Source organism: Magallana gigas, chromosome 4 (assembly GCF_963853765.1).
Source record: "Magallana gigas chromosome 4, xbMagGiga1.1, whole genome shotgun sequence".
Taxonomy (NCBI): domain Eukaryota; kingdom Metazoa; phylum Mollusca; class Bivalvia; order Ostreida; family Ostreidae; genus Magallana; species Magallana gigas.
Window position 1 is genome coordinate 45,159,142 of NC_088856.1, and position 20,080 is coordinate 45,179,221.

General features: G+C 32.8%; 1 protein-coding gene across 4 annotated transcripts in view; it reads right to left on the minus strand.

Annotated features, from left to right (window-relative positions):
* Positions 1 to 2,308: 2,308 nt before the first annotated feature.
* LOC117682367 (uncharacterized) overlaps positions 2,309 to 20,080 on the minus strand; it is a 136,206-nt gene continuing 118,434 nt past the window's right edge. For 3 of the 4 annotated variants that reach the window (XM_066082568.1, XM_066082566.1, XM_066082567.1), the window contains exon 4: positions 2,333 to 6,406. In XM_066082568.1, coding sequence (XP_065938640.1) covers positions 3,681 to 6,406 — 2,726 coding nt within the window. In that variant the 3' untranslated portion in view covers positions 2,333 to 3,680. Of the gene's footprint in view, positions 6,407 to 13,632; positions 13,681 to 14,684; positions 15,304 to 20,080 lie in introns of those variants that run through there. The other variant, XM_066082569.1, reaches the window with a different exon arrangement.

The window sequence follows — 20,080 nt, forward strand, 5'->3', positions numbered from 1 at the left end:
ATACAATGTGACCATATACCGTGAATGCAGTTTACTTTGCGTCTTTTTTCTTATTTTGAGAGTCCTTTTTATCATTGCTTGAAAATGAGAGAAAACCTTGAATATTGTTAATCTTTATGGCATATAACATGTGAAACTGTTTTCATTCCACCCACAAGCTTGAAATAATGAAATAATTTTAATGAAAACAATATAAATAGTCGTCATAAATCTATATCTAACGACATATTACCACAAGGATCTGCGCGTCTTTTTAATGAATTTATGAACAGCGGCAAATTCTAAAATGTATTTTTTAAGGCAATGTAAGTCCTAGTATGAAAAATTTCTGATGGGAGTCAATTTTTCCGGGATCCTGACCGAGAGCTACATATATGCAACCAAGGTAACTAATAATGCTTCCAATGAAAAACTTTGTTTAATAATGAAAACAATACTTATATTTGTTTAAAAAATAACACCCCAATACTTCGTCTTACATTCGCTATTTGTAGAACAAGCAGAACCAGTATCAGTCTGACCCTCACCATATACATTGTTCGAATTTAATTGCCCTAGCATCGCATTGCTTTGCATGTACACAATTTATTTTAAAAATTAAACACTTAAAGTGTTTATCTTTATGGCTATTAATCTATATCTACATATAACGTACATACTGATTCAAAATAACCCAGACGGAAAACGGTAAAGAATTTAGTCATTGAGTCTACATTTTAAAGAACTTGTAAAAAAACACATTGTTGGTCTGAATGTTTGTTAATATGTCAATCTATCAATATACAGTTTGTTGCTAAGGCTACAGCGTATTTGATGAACATTGAACAACATTTTTTTCATGCCACTTTTTTCCATGTAAGATAGCGAGTACAATTATAAAGCATTTATAAAATTCATTAAAAATTACCTCTTTAGAATTGTGTATGGAATAAATAATTTATAGAGTACTGCTGAAGGTTGTTTGGTATTTCCGTTTGTAGATGTTTTGCAAATAAAAAAACGCGAAATGCGGGGCAAGTCATAATTAATATCCCTAATAACCCTAACTTAAAAGTAGCGGCTTCAGATTCAAATATTTTAGTATACGAATAACAAGTTCACTTTTTAAAATCATCTCCACGATGATAATATTATCTCCATCGTAAATCAGTATTTTGTTTTGCTTTAAAGGGGCATGGTCACGGTTTTGGTCAAAAATGATTTTCCCAATTTTAGTATTTACAATGCTTCAGAGAGGCATATTTTATAGGCAACCTAAATTTGAGTCTCATTTGTTGAGTTATAAGCGAGTTACAGAGCTTAAAATGCTCCGCTATGTAAACAAAGCGTTTGATTACATTTTGAACGTTGAAGTAAAAATTTCATTTTTAAACCTAAAACGAGAGGAATTTTATATCTATGCTTAAAATAAAAAAAAATAGACAAATAAGCTGGAAAAAGATTTCTTACTGGAATATGAAACGTATGTAAACTAAAACGGGACACGAGCCTTGTTTACATGACAAAGAATTGTGAGCCCTGTATCTTGCTTATAAATCTACGTGACCATGCCCCTTTAAAAGAAATGTTCTATCGGGAGCAATCCCGTGTTCGTTTAAATTGCCAGCGTACATTTGTCATGTCAGTAATACACATTGTGCTTTATATGAAAGCCGTGTACATACGTATTGTAGAAAAGTTGAGTTTAATTACCATGCATTGGAACCATTTTATTAACACATCTCCCAGTACTGAAACAATTCAAAATGTCTCCGTTACAGTAAAACATTGGGGCGTTAAACATGTGTACGTCCAGCTCTACAAGCACATGCATGTCGTCTAAGCGACGGCCTGAATACAGCTAGCGATTCTCCTATCGATCGGTTACCTGAATCTCGTAATGCATCCCCACAAAAATGGACTGAACTGACAACAATTATTTCTGCAAATGTGATTATAAATTAGGAAAACATTAAATCGAATACTACGGAAGGATTCAAAATCAATTTCTTTACAACTTTGCTTCAATAATGCATTAGAAATTTTTATTCCTTTACAAGTTATTGACAAGAAACTTTTGAAGCCTCTAACTCCCTAATTATAGGGGCCAGGCCCTTTTTCTTATACCAAATGAAAGGTCTCGGTAAGAACTTTTAAAATACATCTTATAACAAATTATTATAAGATAGAAAACTAAAACGGAAAATATGCTAATTTTTTTGCATTTTTTTCTAACCTTTGTTCCAACATCTATACCACTCTTTTTATTTGCATTTAAATAATAAATAAAATATGTCTCGCACAAATTCAATAAATCAGCTTGCAAACCAGCCTATCTTTGAGACTCTGTCCGTCATCATTAAAGCCAAACCCCCCTGGACAAAAGAAGTCGTTAAATTTTACTAAAAAGGGAATAACTCAAAACCGGATGGGGATTTTCCTCGACTAAAATATGCAATGACAAAATCGCGCGGCATGTTATCAGACCTGAACATTTCAAAACAATCGGTGAACAAACGAGCGAGATATTAAGGATCAAAGTTGGCGTCTAGAAGAAAAAAATAATAAGACATCTGAAATTTTTTCAGAATAATAGTAAAGTCTTCCACTCCCAGCGGAAGACCTTAATACCATGCATTGGAACCATTTTATTAACACATCTCCCAGTACTGACTGAAACAATTCAGGATGTCTTCGTTACAGTAAAACAGTGGGGCGTTTTACTGTAACGGCCTGAATACAGCTAGCGACTCTGCAATCGTTCGGTTACCTGAGTCTTGAAATGCATCTAAATATAGAGAGGGGCACCGTTTTAACAAACATCGAAAATAAGGTCAAAGAGCTTCATCTTTATGAAATAAAAATGTACATATGAATAAAAACATTTTGGAATTTTATGTGGAATCATCTTTACGCGCTGCATGCATCAGTTAGTGCATTACAAGAAGCCCTTTCATAACTTCCTAAACGTGCACACCCCAACAAAAATGGACCGAACTGACAAAAATTGTTTATGCAGATGTGACTATGAATTACGAAACCATCAAATTTAATACCACGGAAGGGTTTGGAAATAATTTCTTTACAACTTTGCTTCAAGAATGCATTAGAAATTTTTATTCCTTTACAAGTTATGACAAAAACCTGTTGACGCCTCTAACTCCCTAATTATAGGGTCCCTTTTCTGAATACCGAATAAAAGGTTTCGGTAAGACCAAAAGCTTTTAAAATACATTTTATAAAAAATTATTATCAGGTAGAAAACTAAAACGGAAAATACGTGAAATTTTTGGCATTTTTTCTAACCTTTGTTTCAACACCTATACCACTCCTTTTATTTGCATTTACATAAAAAAATGAAATATATATGTCTTTTAATGTATCAGCTTCCAAACCAGCCCGTCTTTGAGACTCTGCAGATCATCGTTAAAGCTAAACCCATGTGACAAAAGAAGTCGTTAAATTTTACTAAAAGGAGAATAATTAAAAACCAGATGGGGATTTTCATCAAATAAAATATAAAACGACAACATCGCGCGGCATGTTATCAGACCTCAAAATTTCAAAAATTTCAAAATTTCAAAATTTCAAAACAATCGGTGAACAAACAAACACGATAATAAGGATCACGGTTGGTGTCTAGAACAAAACAAAGTAATAAGAAATCTGGAAATTTTTTAGAATAATAGTAAGGTCTTCCGCTAGGAAGCGGAAGACCTTAATAAAAGTTGTATACTGCTTTCATGTCCATTATGACAAGCCATATAGAGAGGAATGAATCCGTTCTCATCACATAAATTAATGTCTGCTCCATTACTCAGTAAAAGTTGTACAGTGCTATCATGTCCTTTAAAACAAGCTACATGGAGAGGACTAGATCCGTTTTTCTTGCATAAATTAATGTCTGCTCCATTCTTCAATAAACGTTGTACAGTGCTATCATGTCCGTTTTGGCAAGCTATATAGAGAGGACTGGCTCCGTCTTCATCACATAAATTAATGTTTGCTCCATTCTTCAATAAAAGATGTACAGTGCTATCATGTCCGTATCGACAAGCTATATAGAGAGGACTGGCCCCGTCTTTATCACATAAATTAATGTCTGCTCCATTCTTCAATAAACGTTGTACAGTGCTATCATGTCCGTTTTGGCAAGCTATATACAGAGGACTGGCTCCGTCTTCATCACATAAATTAATGTTTGCTCCATTCTTCAATAAAAGTTGTACAGTGCTATCATGTCCGTTTTGGCAAGCTATATAGAGAGGACTGGCTCCGTTTGTCATGCATAAATTAATGTCTGCTCCTTTACTCAGTAAAAGTTGGACAGTGCTATCATGTCCATTTTGACAAACCACAAAAAGAGGACTGGCTCCGTTTGGCATGCATAAATTAATGTCTGCTCCTTTACTTAGTAAAAGTTGTACAGTGCTATCATGTCCATTTTGACAAACCACAAAAAGAGGGCTGGTTCCGTCCTCATCACATAAATTTATGTCTGCTCCATTCTTCAGTAAAAGTTGCACAATGCTATTATGTCTGTTTTGACAAGCTATATAGAGAGGACTGGTTCCGTCCTCATCACATAAATTAATGTCTGCTCCATTCTTCAGTAAAAGTTGCACAGTGCTATCATGTCCGTTTTGACAACCTATATAGAGAGGACTAGCTCCCCTCTTATTACATAAATTAATGTCTGCTCCATTTCTCAGTAAAAGTTGTACAGTTTTATTCCTTCGTTCTGCACCTGATTCTCTATGGTTATAGTTTCTGTTTTCAGTATTGTTACCAGCTGCTAACATAAGGGGCGTCCAACCACTGTAATTGTCGGTCTTTTCATTTACTTTTACACCTATCTTAATTAACTCACCAAGTAATTCATAATTATGGAACACAGATACGATGTGGATAGAACAAAGTCTTCCCCATGTTTTTTTCAAAGATTCTTCAGCATGGTCTTTAAAAACAGTAGAAAACAATTCTATTGAACCATTGCAATACAGTGCAGGAATACATCTGATATAATCAGTTTGCATTTCTTGTAGAATTTTTAAGCAATACTGTGATAGTTGTGTGTGACAAAATGCAATGAGAGCAAAAAGTGGCGATACTTTGCTGTTCAAATTCAAAAAGGAAAGTTTAGTCAAAAGTAAGTTTTTTGATGTCGGATGCAGCTCTTGTTTATCAATTACAAGTTTTTTGGTTTCTAGCAATATTTGAAGATGTTCGGGATAAACTGATATTTTTTCTTTCAGTACTTCAATTACTTTGTCATTTCTTAGACAAGGGTTGAGTACGACATCTAATAGGCGTTCTCCAAACAGTTCAGTAAAAAGTCTTTCTCCAAGTTGTTCAATGTATCCGTCACTTAGATAAATAGTGAAAGGGTCTTCGTGTTCATCACAGTCTCTTAATTTTACTCTTCTTCGGAGGAAGCTAATATCAGCGTACATTATTGTTTCTTTTGGATAATTGTTCCCGAAAACAAGGGTTGTAATCTCCATTACCAAATCGTGATAAAAATGATGCGTGTCTCCAACTTTTTTAACAAAACAATCTTTTAGGGCGTTAAGATTGTCTTCAATAGCAGAAGGTGGCGTGTTCTCTGGTAATCCACAAAGTTTTAACGTGTGTTTGAATTTGCATTCCGTGTCTTTTTTTCCGAAAAGATCGTTTACGCAAAGATCATCGTTAAAAAGGACAAGGAGAGCTAAAGCACAATATTTACTCTTGTCTTTGTTTCTGAACCCTTCTACCTCCTCTTTTAGCCTTGTTTTGGGTTCTGTAAAAAATCCTACGCCCTTATTTTTGTATTCCTCATTGCTAGAATATAATTTACACAATAACGGGAAATAACTTTCTACTTCAACAATCTTATCACACTCTTTGTCGGACAAATTCATATCGGATGTATATTGTTTCAAAATCTGCCGTTTTTCATTAACGGATAGTTTATGTTTGTTATCATTGATATTTATGATATGTGATAGATTCACGAGATAAGGGGTCAGTCTATTATCAGAAATAATATGATTTCTACACGACATCACAAGTTTTGCTGTTCGTAAGTACAACTTTAATTCTTCCTCATATGTTTGCCATGAACTATTCAAAATTTCATCAAAAGATTCTTTTCCCAATGGATCATTGAAAACACAAATGGTTTTGTCTTTTCTAAATCGACTTGAAGAATATTCATCCATGATGTCTTCTACCTTTTTCACTCGTTTTATGGTCCAGCCCTGTTCTCTGTATTTGAGTGCAATATGTTGAATAATGGCCGACTTTCCGGATCCTGAGTGACCAGCTACAATTACCAGGTTCTTGCTTCCAATTATTTTTTCTACTTCTTCGAACGCTTTTGTCGAAATAAAACAAGAGTCTTCTTGTTGCCATTGATCAAAGATGTCCTTTTCAATTTGTGATTCTACAACAACAAAAAAATAACAAACCGTTTACGTTTAAATAGACACGATTCTTAAGTTAAGACTTTAAGAAGGGAGATCCATATCTATACTGTAATCTATGAGCACTCACATGTTCTAAGTCTAATCGATTAAGATGAAAAGAACCTGAAAAAGCGTTCCAAAACATTGCCCTTTACAGACAGTGCCTTTCTCCTTGGTTGGATGGTTTTGTGCCCCTCCCCCCTCAAACTATTCTTTTAAAATGGTTTAAAATGGTTTTATGGTGTGTACATGTAATGTTTTCACCTTTTTTGACCTCTTTTAGTCGTAGCTCAAAATACGACGTTGTTTTGTCAGCCCCCCCCCCCCCCCCCCACAAAAAAGAACTTAAACAGTTTCCATGTGTGCGAGTTCGTCACTACAAATACTGCGTATTTTAGAGAAAGAATGGGGTTTTCGTATTTTGAAAACATATTTACTTACGATATCAACGACAAAATGACGATATCGATATCGAATTTTGAAAAAAAAGCTAAACCAATTATGATGTCGATATCGACGATATCGTACACAACTTGACGATATCGACATCGATATCGACATAAACTGATGAAGTTGCAATATCAATTTTATTGTCGATATCGACGATATCCTACACAAAATGACGATATCGACAATAATAAGTCTTAAGGCTTACTATTTATTGTATGTATCGTACACAAAATGACGATATCCTTAACAATAGCGATCTTTATGATTGCATTAAAACAAATATAACAATATTATTTAAAATGACAACATCAACCTTAATACTGACTCATACGAATTCTTTTGAAATCATCGGTATTAGAAATTAATAAATAACAATGAGAAGAGCGTCTGAATAATGGGTTTTAAGGATTGTAAAATGATATAACTGTGATCGTCTAGAAAATCAAAATTAAAGATAAGCATGGTACAGTTTTCCAAAGTACTTGATAACAATCTGCACAAAAGCAAATTGCTTTTGTTGTGTAGATATGTCAATCGATATCGTTACGATATCGTCGATATCGACGACATCGACGTTAAAATATGGTGAGTTGTAGTTGTGTTTATATGCAAATCGATATCAATACGATATCGTGGATATCGACGATATCGACATAAAATATGGACAACTTAAGTTGTAAACAAAGAACAATAGATATTGATACGGTATTGTCAATATCCACGTTAAATATGAAAAGATTGAGTTCTGTGCATATGCAACTCGATAGCGATACGATAAAGTCGATATCGACGATATCGACACGAATATGAACAATTTGAGTTGAGGACAAAAGAAATCGATATTGATACGATATCGTCGATATCGACTGTATTGCCCTGCATTTTGTTTATATCATTTAGAACCTGTAGCCTTCATATTTTATTAACATTTACAAATGTATCAAACTTTGTGCAATTAAGCAAGTTTAGTGTATGACTTTCTGTTGTTTTTATAAATAATGTGTTCTCATGCTTAAATTCGGTCTGCTGACCATTAGTCTATTAGTAGTGTCTGCTGTTTATGTTAAAGAAGAATTTTGCTGCGCTTTGTTCACTATAAGTTGGTTAAAGCCTGCATTTTGATATTTATCTGAATTATGGAACCTTGACGTTTCCTGTGTGAATCTGGTCACTTTATCAGTAATTTAGGCATACAAATTCATTCCTGTAAAAGTCTCTGAACAGTCCAGACGTTATTTAAGCTAGAGAAACTGTGGCCGATCACGATGTAAGTTTTGATAGTATTGTTTTAAAATTAATGTTAAGAGAAATTAATTATGAACCTTTTTATGTTCATTTATGCGTGCTGAACTATGTTTTTAATATCTTGACAAACTGATTTTTATTACTTTGTACGTATTCATTTATTTGTTTTTTTATATTTGTTTGTTGTAGCTTTTTACCACTCTCACACAAACTTCATTTCACCACTCAAGTGACATTGTGTGCATATCAGGAGCCGCGCTTTCCCTTGTTAGTTGTCGTGGATAATAAAATGAAACTGGTTAACTTACTGTAATCTGTGTTGTTTAGTTCTTAATCAAATACACACGGAAGGCAGTACATCGACGATATCGACGTTAAATATGGACGGTAAATTTAGACAGCTGCAGCATTTCAGTTCTATTATATTGAATTCATTGAATTGATATCGATACAATGTCGTCGATATCATCGATATCGATACTGCATCGTGTCTTGAACACATCGCTTACCTGAGCAACAATAGGCATGATAAAGTTAGCTTCATGGAGTCCTTATACAAAATATCTGGACAATGTTGTATAATACAAGTAGATCCTATACAAAAAAATCTGTTTCCCTGGATATTCTTATATTTATATTCAAGTCCCTTTTCTAACAGGAATATACATGTAGTCTTAACACATTCAGCATTGCAGTTCTCAAAAAGACACTTAACAATTGTTTATATACAGGAAATAAACCTACATCAAACCCTGAACCCCTTGTTAGGCCAAAAAATCGTCCAGGGGCCAACGTTTAAACAATATGAAAGAATCAGCAATATAAAAAAAAATCTTCCATTTAACATTTCAGTTTTTGTGAATAATTGCAATGTTTTTCTTTGTACAACTGAATCCACGAAATATTCCTAAAGATTTTGATTTGAACAAATTTGAATCTACACTATCTGAAGTTGTATTTCACTAAAGCTACAGCTTTTCAAGGTAATTTTTTTTTATAGAAAAAGGTTTATACATATTTTTCTATATATTCCTATGTAAAACTTCCCCCCTTATGATCCCATCTTGACCCCCCCCCCCCCCCAGGAAATCATGATGGTTCTTGTGAAGAAGATCTTTTAAGATTTACTCTACATATTTCTATGAGAAAAGTCGACCCCCTCCCATTGTGGCCCTATCAAACTCCTGATCATGAGGGTCATAATTTTCACAACTTTGAATTTTCACATGCTTTCCTGACATATTTTTTTCTGAGAAGAAGATTTTTATAAATTTACTCTATATATCTCCATGTAAAAACTCGTCCCCCTAATTGTGGCCCCACCCTGCCCCCAAGGGTCATGATTTTCACAGCTTTGAATCTACACTACCTGAGGATGCTTTCACAAAACTTTCAGCTTTCCTGGCCTTATGGTTTTAAGAAGAAGACTTTTAAAGATTTACTCTATATATCCTATGTAAAAATTCCACCCCCAATCTGGCCACACCCTACCCCCGAGGGTCTTATTTTTCACCACAACTTTGATCCTACACTACCTAATGATGCTACTATAAAGGATTCAGCTTTCCTGGCCTGATGGTTCGTGAGAAGAAGATTTTTGAAAATTTCTCGAACATTTTTAATAATTCTTAGTTATCTCAATTTTCAAAAGGGTGTGGCCCTTAATTTTGACAACTGTGAATCCCCTTAGCTTCATGATGCTTTGTGCCAAGTTTGGTTGAAATTGGCCTAGTGGTTCTTGAGAAAATGTAAAAACATGTGAACAGTTTACAGACAGACAGATAGACAGAGACGAACGACAGACAAAATGTGATCAGAATAGCTCACTTGAGCTTTCAGCTCAGATGAGTTTAAAAAAGTTCCATGTATTGACTCTTCGGTAACTCAATCTACGTGCAAATCCAAAGATCATTCGCGTTTATAAGGACATCGCTGGTGCACTGTCTTAACTATATTCTCAGTTTTTTACATCAAGAGTCTTTGTAACAATGTAAAACCAGAAAATATGGATCTGCTTCACTCACTAAAATCTAGGTAAGGCAAAAGCGCAGGTCTTGGCAATAACAAAAGTTTAAAGATTTGTAACCGCGCACGCAGTATACGATTTTGTATAAGTAAAGCGCTTTTGCAAACATCAGACAGTAATATTATACAATATTCAGCTAAAATACATGTATTTCAAAAGAAACGTCAATCGCACAATTCCTAGATTAAAAGAGTCTTGATCATCTAGTTTACTCTAGAATCATTAACATATTTAGGTTTTATTAGGGATATATAGGAAAATACCTAGTATGCAATGAAAAGTTGTATATGTGACTGTTTGAACCTTTTTAAACCAAAGATATTCAATTAACATTATGTTCTACAAGAAGTGTACACGTTTACATTAGTAGTACATGTAATAAAATATTGGTTTAGTGTGGGATTTTTTTTTCTTCTTAAAATTAGACAAATATTTTAATGAGTGACTTTTCTAAAACATTCATGCATATAGCCACAAATATTGAAAAAAAGTTAAATTCGTATGTAGTATGCATGGCCTAGTAGTACAGTCATTTCATGCATATCTTATGCATAATTTTATGCTATGCTATGGTATGCGATTTTAATGATATGCTATGCGATTTGCATGTTATGCTGTGAGTTATGTATGCTATGCTATGAGAAATTGAAATGAATGGCTTAATGATATGGTATGCTATGCTATGCAATGGTATGATATGAGATTTGAACAAAAAGCATCCATACACAGAAGAGTTCCACACATTTCAAATAAAATAATTAGAAGCAAAAGTTTACCACAAATCTATTATGTGAACATTTATTTTTCAAATAAAAACATTTTATGTTGCATGCTATGCTATGATATGCTATGGTATGAAATGACGAATGCGATTCTATGAGATTTTACGCTATGGTATGGGATTCCAATGCTATGCTATGATATTTTAATGCTATGCTATGCTATGGTGTATGTTGTAAAAGATATGCTTGAACCGACTGTAGTCGTTTTGATTTTGCGGTCACTGGATCGATTCCATCAAGCAACTTTTAAATCACATGTTCATGTATCTATTCTGCTATTCAAATTCTTGTGTATAGTTCTGAGAATGAGCAAATCCAATATAAGAAGATATCTTCAATAACCTATTTTCATTGCACTTCGCTGGAATTAATAACGGTTTAGAATATCAAATGATTTTATACACAGAATTCTACATGTTCGTTTTTCGATACAAGTTTTCTGAATTTATGACAAATCAGTGGTTACAGACTCAATAAGATCAGTACCTAGGCTTCGAAAGTGATATTGCAACAGATGCCTGTATCTTTTTTTAGTAAAAGATACTCTCCGTTCAAACACGGGTGTAGGCAATATAATAGGAAACTGGAACTATGCCTATTTATTCTAATTCAAGATCTAATTCAATAATTAACGCCACTCGAAAAATAGTAATTTTCGATTTTAAAAATGTTTTCTTTCCCATCTACAATTGAAAAATTAAATTAAATAGTAGTTACACCCAAACCACTATTGAAATAATTACTTCAATATGAATTACACCCCCAACTACTATTAAAATAATTTATTTAGATAGTGGTTTTACTTCAACATTTGTTGCAAAGTGATTTTTCTAATTAAATACATTCCCAACCACTATCGAAATAATTTATTTCAATGGTGGTTTTATTTCAATAGTGGTTGCGCCACCCTGTCCTTCCAATGAATACAAACAAATAGAATGAGTCAACCTTGGAGCAACTGCTCCAAGGTTGACTCATTCTATTTGTTTTACAAATAGGCATTGGGTATTCTTATAGTTGAAGGTAAATGGAATAAATCACGTCGAACGCGCTTACAGAAATCCATGTCACCTGACACGCGTTACATACTAGACGAGTACATTGAGTTAAGAGAATTTGCATCAGTTAAACATGCAACATCAGTTTATAATGGGGAAGACTCGCTGAACTTTTGCGAGTTTTTTTTTTATATAAGTTTATACAAATTTCAGATGAGAGCAGTGAGAAACATTTTCTCCTCTTTCACTAATAGATAGATGAAGGACAAAAGGCTCTCAAATGTGGGCAAGAACTAAAGTCTACCTGCTTTTTATTATGACAAATTTAATTGGCCTTTTATTATATTTAATTTCTAGTATATATTTATTCCATTATATCCATCGTAGGAAAATTTGCAATAACTTTTTAGAATGCATGGACAGCATTTTATTTCCTTTCATTTGTAAAGTCTGGACAAATAACATTTTTTGATGTAAAAAGTGAGTATTTTGAGGCTGAGGGTCGGAGTACCTTAACTACAAGTATTGTTCCCTATACTGGACATGAAACAGTCTATGGACTTGTCTATAAACTTGTTTAAAAACAATTATTGAAATGTATAGCTACAAGTAGGTTATTGCATTTTAGAAACATGGGTAATCACAGATTTTTATTGTTTCTTTGATATTTTCTATAAGTATATGGTATAAAAATCATAACATGGCAATTTTTATATCGCATCCTATATTAGCACGAGGTCGCTGTTTATCAGCCCTTGAGCCTGACGGCTTTCGGGCTGATATACAGCAAACCTCGGGCTAATATAGGATGCAATATAAAAATTCCCCTGTAATAATCTATATATATATATATATATATATCATATTCACCAATGTCATATTATAAATTATCGTATGATATGATATTATCTATTATACAATATCGTACTATTTGATACAGCATGATATATTGTAATTTCATATGTAAAATTCATTAATATTGTAGTTAAAGCAACTATGCAAGTTATTATCTATAAAACATGTGACCTGTTCCAAAAAAACTAAACCTCATCCAGCATCCGAAATGTATAGCTCAGATTCAGCATTCAAACCTGTCAGTGTCATAGGACGCATCATCCATAAACGTCTGGTGAAGTTAAACCAGCAATAACTCAAGGAATATTAATCAGAGAGCACCTGCTCTCCAACCGATTGGAGAAGAATTATATAATGCATTAGATACCGTTTAAAGCCATAGATAATTGTCAAGGATGCAATTCCATAAAGTTTTTAAGGAGACGATTCATCAAGAAACAATCTTGACAAAAGAATAAGAGATATGCAAGAAATTTAAATTTAAGGGAGCTATTGCGCATTCTTATTTTTTTTATAACAGCTTATTTACAAGGCGTCGGAAATTCATTTACGTTGAGCTCAGAGTTTACCTACTTTTCTTAGCATTAGCATAAAACGCCAGGTTATATATATATATATATATATATATATATATATATATATATATATATATATATATATATATATATATATATATATATATATTCCTTTTCATGTCCAAAACTGCTTTGTAAAGAGCGTATTTTGTTCAAAATAATCATTTAAATCTTAAACTGTGTCCCTTTTAAAATATTTATTGATTCTCAAAGTGTTACCAATAATCATGATAAAAAATGGAATAAAAATATGCATATTTTTAAGAACTGTACCTTTTGTACTTGATATCTTGATCGACTTTTTTATCTCCTCTACATCTTCTGTAAGAATGAATATTACATATATGATCGTATAATAATTTTTCGGATCCTTTCTTTAGACTTATATATTTAATAAATAACGTACGAGGTTTCGTGAATGTTGTAGAATAACCTCCGATGTCGGGAAATGTTGTTTTGAAATATAAAAAGCCGAGGCGTTAGCGGAGGTTTTTATATTTCAAACAACATTTCGGGACCAATGAGATTATTCTGCAACATTCACAATAATAAGAATTTTATTTCTATTCTACTAACAGCCTAGTATTTCTACCGATTGTTTCTCCTATAGAGAGACGATCTAGGTCATGTTGACAGCTGTTCCGTGTAACCCCAATGGTTTTGTTAGTGATGTTTACATGTGTATCGATCAAAGGAATCACAAGCAGACGACATAATTTTTCTTTGGATTTTTAATACTCTCGATTAATTTATAAAATATTTTTGAATCATATCCCTTATAGTTTAAGGGAAATCAAATACGATAATTACTACTACACGTCATATATTTTATGTTAAAACACGCGGTGAAAATGTGCTAGGGAGGTCCTAGGAACAGCCGCATTGATCTATTAAAATTAATTATTTAAGGCAATGCACATCGTTTTCACAGAAACTAACACGTGAAATTGACATGGTTTGAAAACTTTTTACGGTTTAAAGCTGTACTTTCATTATCATTGCGAGACAAATAGGTATTTCTGATCTGATAATTTACTGATGACATTTGTGGTATATTGTAGAATAATGTCCACGGTGTCTCTTTGATCTCGGCTATAACTGTAGTTTAATTGCGTATCAAATACGGTGATTGCCAGTTTTGTGATTATGCAACTTCACTTTATTCATATTTTAATCACTAAAGCCCACACATCTTCTTGATGAAGGTGAGTCATGGTAAATTGTTATGTTAATTAACCAAAACAAGCAATGTTACTATTATATATGTACTATTATATATTTATTCAATCTTATGATCCATTTTGATAAACCATCTTGTTTGTTACCTTGCAGATTTGTAAAGTCAGTCTGTAACCCTTCCACAGTCTTCAGTGTGTCTATGTAGTGCTGTATCGACACAGGGTCCATACAACAAGTTTTTAATTCGATCAGAGTGTCCTGGTATTTAGTTGTAGTCCCTAGATAGCCTTCCAGCTCTTTTACAATTTGAGAAATATGATTCCATTTTCGTTCAAAATCTTGTTGCGAGAGAGAAAAATCAGTAGCATGTCCATACCATTCGTTTCTTAAAATACGAATTCGTTCTATGTTTGCCGACACACTTTTATCAGTTGGTTCTGGTTTTTTTCCCCATGTGTTTTTATGAGGAGGAATTGAACACATGTTACGCAAAAGAAAATAGAGCAACGTAACATCAAAGACAGAGTAGTCTTTACCATAGGCAATCCGTTTTTGTTGTTCACTAATAGAAGGTGTTCTGTTTTCAAGTATGTAAGTTTTAACTTTCTTTTCCAAGTCAGGTGGAGATATCTCTTTTGCGAGAACCTCGCGAAGTACATCCATGCAAGGACCCAATATAGCCCGGGCAATTCGAGCAAGATGTGTTGTCCCTGTGGTCGATTCATATTTTGATAAGGACATCCTTTCGTGTAGGTAGCATCAACAAGTTATCCTACAAAAATATATATGATAAGAATGTTGAAAAGTGTTGTTTAATTTCAAAAAATATTATAAGGATATATAGATGTTTAAGGTCTTAATAGCGTGTGTTGCTCGCTGCTGCCAAAACAAGCCGGCGAGGGAATGTAGTAATAGCAAACAAAATACACAATATATAAATAACAAAAGTTTCGACTGCATCCCAAATCAGGACTTACATGTAGGCCAAAACTTGCTGACCTAATACTCGGAATTACGGTTCTGTGGGGTATTTTGACGTGTTTAGTATTTCATAAGTTTTAGTTATAGAACCAAGAGTCAGAACTAAAGCATGCATGTTACAACTCACTTTGAAAAAAATTACATACTTTGAAAAATATTCTAGGTGCGTCAATCTTAGAACCAAGTCAACGCCTTTTGAAAAAAACAACTTTTTGTTTTCAAAGTGCGTTGAATGTCGTCGATGTTAACGCACTTTGACAAAAAAATTGTTCAGAGTTAGGTCGGAATAATTATAACTTTTATATATATAACAAATAATTGTTTTCAGCAAACTTGATAAACTGTTTCTCGATTAGAAATTTTTTCTTTAATCGGAAGCTTATGTAGTTTGACAATTTACACATAAAGAAAAACTCGGGAGATTTTAATTACCCAAATTTTAACATAAACTGCATCGCTTAGCAATTGTCCTTTTTTATGTATGCAGCAAAAAGTTTTCTTATCTGGTACATTGGGCTATCTCAGAAACGAAAATGATTTACGTATATTGATAATGGAGATCATCGTATAACATCTTTCATGCATGAATTACAGTTTGTAGTAATATCGAAAACATAAGGCCACGGTACCCCATCGCTCACTCGAGTAACATTGGCCATAATTCTATTCAAACAGTTACCTCTAATCAAAGCAAACTTTAAAAACTATAATATATTCAAGCCAGCGGTGTTTCAGCGGTGGTATCAACAATTAAGAATATGATACTTTGAGATTTTTAGAACATGTCATAACATTGAAAATTGTACTGCAGTTCTAAAAAATATTTTACACAAACATATTTATCAACCAATACTGATTTTTTTTACTTTACCTGCGACCCATTATAAGTTTGGAGGGGTATCATGGATTAAATCAAATTGCTTCTAAATTTAACACGGTATCCAATTCATCCCTTGAAATTTATTTGAGGGTGACCTGTAAATGTGCAATACGATTTAGGACATTTATTTTTCATCCCGCAGGTCAATTAAATGCTGAAAAATGACTTTTTAGCAAACATCGTTTTTAAAAAAGGTATTAACATATAAGCATTTTTTTAAGCCAAATCAACTCAAGACTTGAAATATGATTGGAGATGTCCTGCTGGTGTTTAAAAGGTTTTGATGATTTTAAATTAACTCTGGGGGTCAATCGGTTGGAGACAAATTATGTTTTTGATAAAAAAAAAAATACCCCTTTTAAATTTTCACAATAATTAAATCCCAGTTAGAAAGGTAAATGATGATGCCGTGTAGATGCAGATTAAGGTGTCAGAAATTTCATTTTCTTTCAGGGGTCAACGAGATGCTAAATATGACATTTATTTCCAAAAAAACATGTTTCCTCTATCAATACTCACGAATAGGGAGTAAAAAATAAAGTTTATCCCTAAAACATAATTGAATCCAAAAACTCCCGACACAATTTTTTAAGTCAATTGATTTAATTAAGCTTCATCAATTTTATTATAATCCTGTGGTCTATGAGATCCTACAAATGCATTTATCCTTGAAAAACATGCACGCATGGTTAAAATTTAATTTTTTTTTTAACTTCAACCCTATCAATCTTGGTTCGAAGGACTCGGGATCTCTTCTTACAATTTGACAGTATCAGAATCATTCTTGATTGGTATTGTCTTTAAAATAAATAAGATAGTTTATGTAATCGGGACAATTATAAAGTCTCCCAAACAAAGCAGAGTCATCATTAGGGTAGGAAGTACACACATCAGTCAAATTCTATATATGAAGAAGATACAATACTTGATTATTTTATGTTTTTAACCTATATACCATTTGATGCCCAATAAAATAAGGAGTAAGAATGAATATTGTTTAGGAGTGGGGATTTCAACAGTTATCAAAATATATATTTCTTATTTCACAGGAAGGGGGATAAATTTTGTTTAGAGTAAGATCTGAAAGTTTTATCAAGTTTTAAGACTACTGATATTGACCAACATTGCCTGACATTTACTAACCATTAACTTTACCTCACTGTACCTTTCACAGACTTTCACTGTACCACACTGACCATTCCTACTGACTTCGACTTAACCACTCTGAGCGCCACTGTACAGCACTGACCAGCACTGTACCTCACTGTACGGCACTGTAACAGAGCACTGGCAAGCGATGTGCTCCATTGTACGCAACTGTACCATTGATTTGATCATGAAAAATACAATCTTTCTGAAAATCTTCAGTAGTATTTTTTCTTCGATATCCACTTTTATTATGATGTATATAGCATTAACATTATGTACATTAATATGAATGAACTAAGTCGTTAAATTTATTTAATGCATTTTATCATTCATGAATTATTAATGTTTTTGAAAGTTACGATTTTAAAATAAAGACATGTTCTTTAACAGACACGAAGCATCATTTTTGAAAGTGGGAGGTTTTGGGGGAGGAGAATCATCAACAAAATCTTGACAAGCAAAAAAAAAAGACATAAAAATCTTAATCCGTGAGGGGGTGGGGGATGGGGTGGAGTAAGTTATATACCTGAAACTTCAATTTGACTATTTATTTCCGTTTTTTATTCCATTTCTTTTACATGCTCCCAAAAAAGTTGGGGGGAGGCAACTTTATGAAAATGTATTTTTTATATCTAAATCTAAGAAATATGATTGCTGCTAGAAAATGTGGGGGAAGGGGGTTTAACCATCTCTAAGGATTTCAATAGGCATATCATTAATCTAGTCAATTAAAAAGGCGCTACTAGTTTGAGTTTTGATAGAATAAATTCAAAAAGTTGTTTATTCTATTATTTCAAAAATAAAATCGTAAATCTGATCACAAATAAAGGAAGTAAAAAAATATTCGGCACTCGGAGATTGAACCCGGTTTCCTGCGCACATGTCCACGACTGTAACGACTTACCTACACGGACCCTCGCTTCAGGACTTTGAGGCCCAAAATCTCGAGACTACGTGGATCGAATCTAAAACAAATTTTATATTCTTTATTCGTTAACGTGTTTCTATCGAAAAATGACAGAAATATATTAAAAATCAAAAAATGGATTAAAATTTAATTCTTCATTTTTCTTCTGGTGACAACCGGAAGTGACAGATGACGTTTGGAAAGGGCACTGTGGCTGAAAAATCTTAACCATCACTAAAAATTTAAAAGCTCTTTCGTTGACACTTTTTAAGAAAACATTAATCTTTATTATCTCAGGTCCAGAAGTGAGGACCAAGAAACAGGACGTGTGTTTCTTTCAAATTTTGTCATGGCAACGATCTGTAGGTTTCGTTAAAATCGGCTGAAGCGTTTTGGGACAGAAAAAATGATGATAATAATAGGAAAAAAAGAAACAAAACAAAACATGAGGTCTTCTGTTGGAATAATAAGAAAAAGGAAACAAAGCCATAACAGTAAGGTATTCCGTTTGAAATGGAAGACCTTAATAATAGGTTAAAAGAAATGATACAATAACAATAAGGTCTTCCGTTGAAAACAGAAGAAGTTAACAAGTTTCAGCTAAGATTTCAATCAGTTTCCGCTTTCGTTTTTATTAATTACAGTTTTTTAAAAGTGTTAAAAGGAGAATTTTAAAAAACTGAGTATAAATATTTTGTTTGAAAATGTAAAAAAATAAATCTAGTTGAACACATATGCACGTATGTACAAAGCCCATGGAACGTGTTTCAGGCGCCTGGCGTCATATATATAGAAATATATATATATATATATATATATATATATATATATATATATATATATATATATATATATATATACCCTCTACATAATAATATGATATACTAGATGATACCCCGCGCAACTGCGGGAATTAAAATTTTACATATTTATATGATATAATGCTGAATATGATGAATCATACTTTTTTTAAAACTGAAAAAAAAAAACAACTGCATGGTTGGATATTTAGAGGAGCGGGCAAGGATAAAAAAAATCTTAACTGGAATGGAAATATATACATGTACACGTTTATTATGTTTGTTGCAGCTGACTGGCAAAATTAACATTTTGTGATTGGCTTCGACCGATTACAGTTGTGTTCATATGAGGCATCCGACAAATGTTACCATTTGCCATTTACCACTCTTAATACTTTTAAATTATAATCAGTTTTGTTTTTTCATAAGTAATATAAAATTATATGACGAAAAAAAATTACTATTTGCGCACGCATTGCGTTTTACACTTTTTTTACTATGCAAAGTATAATATTCGCCTACTAAAAGTAACGCTTGATCATGCCTTGCTATTTCAGAAATCAACAAAACAATACGATATCTATTATTTATCATGTTTATTGCATATACCGAAATGCTTTCGCATTACATTAACAGAGCTGACCTACGGTATTATATGCTGATCGTTCCTTTAAAAAGAAAAACAAAATATTTATTTCAAACAAGTGAGTGGCTATTTAGTGAATCTCCCTCTAAATGTGTTTCTTAAGTCAATTTTCAATATCATTTTTATTACTCTTCAAAATAAGAAGATTCAGATAATAGACTATTTGAAAAGATAATTTG